Source organism: Paramisgurnus dabryanus, chromosome 22 (genome assembly GCF_030506205.2).
Source record: "Paramisgurnus dabryanus chromosome 22, PD_genome_1.1, whole genome shotgun sequence".
Taxonomy (NCBI): Eukaryota; Metazoa; Chordata; class Actinopteri; order Cypriniformes; family Cobitidae; genus Paramisgurnus; species Paramisgurnus dabryanus.
This window is the reverse complement of record NC_133358.1, coordinates 19,248,205-19,255,384: the sequence shown is the minus strand read 5'-3', so window position 1 is coordinate 19,255,384 and position 7,180 is coordinate 19,248,205. Positions and strand designations below refer to the sequence as shown.

General features: G+C 35.2%; 1 protein-coding gene across 2 annotated transcripts in view; it reads left to right on the top strand.

Annotated features, from left to right (window-relative positions):
• The first annotated feature begins 974 nt into the window (after window positions 1-974).
• The window catches only part of arfgef1 (ADP-ribosylation factor guanine nucleotide-exchange factor 1 (brefeldin A-inhibited)), a 75,915-nt gene continuing 69,709 nt past the window's right edge, over window positions 975-7,180 (top strand). For both annotated transcript variants that reach the window (XM_065258092.1, XM_065258091.1), the window contains exon 1: window positions 975-1,286. In XM_065258092.1, coding sequence (XP_065114164.1) covers window positions 1,163-1,286 — 124 coding nt within the window. In that variant the 5' untranslated portion in view covers window positions 975-1,162. The remainder of the gene's footprint in view (window positions 1,287-7,180) is intronic.

The following is a 7,180-nucleotide window of genomic DNA, read 5'->3' as shown; positions in this document are numbered from 1 at the left end:
CAACCTCCGTATTTGATGTCAACTTCTCTATTCTTTGTGGATATTGCAATAGCATTTCAGGCATCTTGTGAAAATAATCTGAGAATTACTGATGCATGAGTGTTAAAGTAAACTCTGCTTGCTGGCTGTGATGAAGATCATGGTGGGTTGATTCATTATTTCTCCCTTAACACCAGCTGAGAAAATACAAATTGATTACAAATGTTTTTATTTTTAACCCTTAAAGGCACCATGAGACATATTTATATTGTAGCTTCTTGTAAAACTTTAGAAATAGTTTATTAACCAATCCTGTAATCATCATATCATATAGGTGCTGTTCTGTAAATGTGGTTCAAGTTTTCTGTCATGATTTAGTCAACCTAACCTAAAACTCATATGGTTGTGCAAAGTGCAGGATATGCCTTTGACCCTTTATTATGTATAACTTTTCTTTGTTAAATGTATAATAAAATTGTTAACATTGATTATAAATTTACCTTGAGCAGGATCCACAACATGTTTTATGTGTTTTGACGATATAAATTATTAATACGCACTTTCAAAACACAACACAAAATCGTTTCAAAGACTATTTGACAAGTACATAAACTTGTCAGTGTTTCTCAATTGGCACCGGGCCAATAGGACCTTCAACCAGCTTTCAAGGGCACCTCTTAAATTATTTAAAATTACAAAATAAGCATTAAAGTAGGTAACAATACAAAAAAAGTAAAGAAATAAATAAAAATTTCACTGACTAAAATCAGTACAATGTGTGTATTGGGCAGTTGCATGAAAACATCTTTATATTTTTTTATATTTAATGATTTTGTCTAATTTTTATTTAGTTTAATAACAGTTTACATCAATTTAAATGTATTAATTTATTTATTGAACTTACAATTTATTATTATATCACACCCTCACTCTCTCTCATTCTGCCTCACTGCGGCCGTTTCTACCGTGTTTCTACGTGCGTTACGTCATTTCCTTCCAACATGGCGCAGGCAGCAGGTCGCTGATGGAAAACTGAGGGATTTACCCCACCTTCTGCCTTTATTTATGTTTCTTTACTGAGGGCATCGTTCGCCGGAGAATAATACAATTATACGGGAATATCTAATAATCGCAGATCCAGGCGCCATTGGGACAGGTCCTCCTCGCCCCGTCGCAACACGTCATGTATGAAGGCAAAAAGACGAAAAACATGTTTTTAACCAGAGCTTTGGAGAAGATCTTGGCCGACAAGGAGGTGAAAAAGGCTCACCATTCGCAGCTGCGCAAAGCCTGTGAGGTGGCACTAGGTTAGTATGATTTAGATGCAATGATCGCAGTTTTTAGGATTTGCATGTGTGGCTTTAATCCTACCGGTTGAGATACTGAGCGCTTCAGAAACCATCAGCATTGCGGAAGTTAATTTCATTTTACCTGAATAACACCACGATCTGAACCTGTCCCTGTTCGTTTTGTATCAAATAAAGACAAATATGCGCTTTTGGTTTACATAAATCGTATTTTGTTCATGCACGAATGAGGAAAAGAGGTTAAGGGAAGCAGGAACTGACAGGGCGAGTTTGTCCTCTTTGACAAGAGTGCAGCTCCTCAGAATGTGCCCAGCACTTTATAGACGATTTATGATAAACTATCAATGATATTTTAATGTTTTACATTCCCATTAAACGACTTGTTATGATACGAAACGCCTCGCGTACATTTGGGTGTCACTATTGTTTTCCTTTTTTTACATCGATAAGTGTAAAGACCCCACCTGTCATATTTTTACATGAATAACAATTAAGATTTGATTTTAGTCAAAACGTGCACGAGACTGCAACACACAACTTGGCTGTCAGAGATTTTATCGCATTATTCTCAGTTTCCTCCAATAACAACAATGACTGGGCAAGATGGAGTGAAATGCAGATGGAGATTCGTACTTTCATCATTGTTATGGCAGAATTAATTTATTTGCCTATAAATCAGACGGGAATGTATGTTAGTTGAGATCAGACATTATTAGAATAACATAGAAACGATCTACAAACATTGGGTCTTGCAGTCACAGGCTCCGCCACTATTGAGGAATCGTTATTCTGAGACGATTCTTTAAGAGTTTTTCATTCATACCGATTCGCAAATAAATGTACTTGCGGTATATGTCCTAATCTTTACATTTTGGTGAATAACAACCATGTGTATGTAAATACTTATATCATGACATGAATACAGTGGAGGTACTTTCTAACAGTGACGTCTTGGATGAATTTTTTTAAACCCTGTTCGAAAGAACCGATTCGCGAATGTGAGTCCTCGACGCTGCGATGGGCGTAACGGAAGTGCTGTGTTCGGGATAGGGGCCGTGCCTGTTTATAAGGGTTTGTTTGGGATAAGGTGAATGCCTCTTTCATGCATTTCTAATTATCAGTGGTCAATAATGCATGCATGGGTGGATTACAGTGCATTATTAAAAGGGGAAGAAAGCAAGGCTTCCAAGCTTTTGACTGGCATGCACCATGCATAGTGTATGCAGTGTTGTTACTCCAGACTGCATCACAAACTGTGATTTGTACCGGTTTGACACCAAGGATTCTGTTTCTTAATTTTGTCACTTTTGCAAAATTCTAAAATAAATAATTGAACTAAAGGATGTATGCAGAAGTGCTTAAGCTTAATCTATTTCAAATGCAGAAGTAGTTTAATCTATTTTATGTTGCTTGGCAAACTGTGCCTTTATCTTAGTGCATGATAGTGAATAATTTATATTATATCTAGTAATCTGTATTTTTGCTTCACAGAGTTGTAAGCACAGCTCTAACTGCACAAATCTTGTCTCTGACTAGTAATTTCGAAAATTATGGTTTACACTGATTATGATATGACTGAAATATTCAACAGCTGTCATAGTTTACAGATTTTAAACATGGGCTTCTAATGTTAAAAGTAATTAATTGTTATAGATTTTTTTAACCATGTCAATGCAATTTATTTATTTCTTTTCCCCCAAATCAGCAAACTTGGAAATGAGGTTGCATATATAGTACCTTTCTGCTCAGCACTGCAGAATTTGTTTGTTTGCTTTGATGTCACACTAAAGACAGCATTTGTCAGTAAACTTCAGAGACATCATGTTGTAATTGGCCAGTCATTGTTTATTCATCTCACCAGAGCTGAAACCATGCACTCTCTAGCTTCATCCTAAATTTCTAACTTTTCCTAGCATCCTGGTCTGTCTCTTTCCAGTTTTGTTTGGGACTATTGAAGTAACCATATCGTGTTAAAGTATTGTTTTTAAGAAAAAAAAAACAGTGGTCTTAATGTTTAGATTTGCGAGAGATATCACTGAAAAATATCTGAAAAATAAATTCCTATGGGAGTTAACAATTTTATTCTTTGCAGATACAGCAAGCATACAGTTTTCTGTTGGACTTTGAGTATTGCTATAGTTGTAGGGCATGATGTAATTTTGTTCCTCAGGGAGTGATTGGATGGTGAGAAGTGTGTAAAAAAAGGACAAAGCTTCTTTTAAAAGAAAATCTTGAACAGATGTGTCATTCACAATATGGCCAAGAAGATGCTTTGATTTTAAAGGACATGGTATTGCTAAAAAACAATGTTATTTTGTGTATTTGGTATAATACTATGTGTTTGTGTGTTTTTTGGTTAAAACACATTATTTTCCACATACCGTAAATTTTTGTAGCTCCAGATATTAATGTTTTCCTGAAATGCACTGATTTTGCACAAAACTCATCGATTTGAAAAGTACTGTGTTCCTGATTGGCCAGCTAACGCTCCTTACCATGTTTGAAAGATTCGGTTGCTAACATGAGTTAACTTACAGGCTGTAAGATTGAAGCGAGAGGAATTATGATAATGTCGGTCTTTACTACATCATGAATCCCAGAAAGTAAACTGTTGCCTACAATCCGTGTGTTTGTTGTAGTCCAAGAAAAGAGATTTACGTTGGAGACGTAAATCGGGTCATCGTTTACTTTGGAGTTTTTACCTTTTGCATATCGGTAACATGTACTAATACACACTTACACAACAAAGGAAATGTAAAAACGTGAATCGGACAATAGGTGCTCTTTAACTTCATAGGTCAGTGCATTAGGGCTGCACAACATATAGTTTCAGCATCAACATCGCAATGTGCGCCTCTGCCTTTCCCAGTGTTACACTATATGAAAAATCACAAAATTCTCTGTCAAAAATATTTGTCAGCTATACAAGAAATGCAAAGCAGAAGATAAAGATTTTTTCATGTCATCTGGTGAAAGCATCCAGGATTTCTCATATCGCAAGTAACATCGTAGAAAATAAAACATCGCAATGTCAGTTCCCCCTAATTTCGTGCAAGCCTACAGTGCATGATAATATATAATTTCAGAAAAGTCATTCTGTGTATGTAGAACAAACACAAAGGCTTAAGCAAAATGATTGATTCTGAGAACCAACCGAATCATTGTCTTATGTATGACTGAATATTTGGAATATTTAAGACGATTTTGTGATTGTGAATATCTCTGATTTCAATGCACTTTTTTATATTTGATGTTAAGTTTTGTTAGCCTAGCTGTAGTATCATCTATGTGTAACCTGATTTCATGGATACTTATTTTATGACTTGGCTAATTCACATGAATTTATACAAAGTGAAAAAAAATGAATGATGCCCCAAACGTAACCTTGGCCCTTAACCTAACGTCACTGGTGGGAAATCAAATCTTACAATAAATGTACAAGGTTATATATATTAGTCACCTTGTAAAATATGTACAAACTGCAATGCAATTGTGTTTACTGTGTTCCTTAAAAGTGTCTATAAACTGTAAAAAGTTTAAGTTGGATCTACTAAAAAATTACATTAATTGTTTACACTTATCAACTTACATTTTCTCACTTTTACTGAAAAATGTAAAATTACTTCGGTTGGTAACATCTATTTTTTAAAAACTTTATCAAAAATGTAAGTTGAAAAAATACATTTTTAGTTGTTACCAATTTAAGTAATTTTTTAGTGCAGCCTAATGATTAGTCACGACTAATCATTTAGCAGAATTAAAGTTTTGGTTTACATAATTATTATATGCAGTACATCAACAAATATTATGTATTTATTAGGGATGCACCGATACTGGTATCGGCCTCGATACCACATTTTTTTAAAGTACTCGTTAAAAGTCCCCCGATACCTGGAATCGATACCACGGTCTGAGAAATGTCTATGTTTGAGCGGCATGTAAAGGGGTTAATGCCTCTTGTGTTGTCCAAAGAAGCAGAGTTTACAACAAACTAGGAAACTAGTCCTTTGTTTTTTTTGTTAAATTATATGACTAAAGCTGTTACCGGTAAATTTAAATCATGTTTTTTTATTAAGTTCTCGGTATCGGCAAGTACTCGTACTCGAAAAAAGTGGTATCGGTGCATCCCTAGTACAAACGCATGTATGTATAATTTTAAGGAAAAATATATTGATATAATAAATATCTATATTTATATATATGATATAAATTATATGTAAATATACAAATCTTTATACACATGCAAATATTTCTTAAATATATACATGCATGTGTGTGGATTTATATATACATATTTATTATACACATTAACCACACATTTAATATGTAAACAAAAACTTTTATTCTGCAAACGATTAGTCGCGCCTAATTGTTAGGCAGCTCTATAATTTTTTTCAGTTAATCCAACTTGATGTACTAGTTGTAATGGTGCTTAGATGTAAAATACATGGTTAGGCATCTTCGTAGAGGGGTTACGTAATGACAGCCAAGATGTAAGAAGAGTTTCTTGTTCCTGGAGCATAATACATACTCACAGAGCAGGTAAAACAAGTTCATCGTTTCATCTTTTTTTAGGAAAAACTATTTTCCAGTCAGGCAGAGTAGACAAGTGCCCGCGGGCCAAGTCTGATCTTCACATTTAAATGCACATCATCTTTAAAAAAACCCTGAGTAATCAAGCCTTTTGCAAAAGCTGCCTATGTGTGCGCTAGTTTGTTTTCCCGTATTCAGGCCGTGATTATTTTGAATGGGCTTAGATTGAGACCTAGGGCTCTGAAAGTTTTGTGTCATCACGTCACTGTCATGTAACTTTGTTCCAGATAGTGGCTTTGATAGATTCATTTAAAACATTTTTGATTTTGTGAAAACCCATTTTGAGACAAGACAACACAAAACCCCATAATCTCCAAATTGGGTCCAAAATGATCATGTGGGAAAATCTAATAATTACCTTTCAGTTTTTGGACAGTTACCCAGTAGAGTAGTTTTTGCCTAATATGTAGTGTTTTAATAAAATGTTTAGCCAACATGCGGTGGTTTCACATTGTTTGTATAGTATTTATATTAAAATATGTAACAGCAAAATAATAAAAGACACAATTTAACTGTTAAACAGTATGACATATCTATATCTTCTTTATAAATGGCAGTTACATTATAGTTTTTCCAATATTTGTCATTTACAATGGAAAAACCGGGGGCAGCTGTTAATAGCGGGGGTAAAATAAGATGCTGGACTGTTTTTCAATTTACCTGCCTTTGACAGGTTATGGCAAAACATTCATTTTGGACCCCGACTCCAGGGGCTCTGGGTGCTGGCAGGGAGCCTGTGTCTGTTGCCTTTTTAACATGAGCAAAATATTACAAAAATGCAAATGTTCAGTGAAACAGGCTGTGCTTGATCTCGGGCAGGCTAATTGTGATTCATTGGACTTCTAATACTGCAGTATACTCGCATTGTTTTTCAAAGACCTGAAAGAAACCGAGAGTAACCAGATCGAATATCAGCATTCATTATTTAGCTTCAGACGGATCGTGTATTACTCGCACCTAACACTCCAGGCTGTTCCGAGTCCAGAAGTGAGAAATGCGTGTGGCTCGTCATGTCAAAATGTGTGTTTGGCGCGTCATTTGTGAACCTATGTGCATCATGCGTCATATCAGAACACTTACCTGCTGCACACGCGTCGTAGGGGTTTATGTAAGGGATAATGTAGAGCAGTGTTTCTCAAACTTTTTCTGCCATTCCCCACTTTGGAGGTAGGGAAGGGTTCCGAGCCCCACCTGTCCCTAATTTCCCCGACAAAAGGGATCAAGTAGGTTTTAATTTTAACTGTTAAAATTTGTTTTATCCCATCATATTTAAAAAAATAACAGCATTAAACACTTTCAAT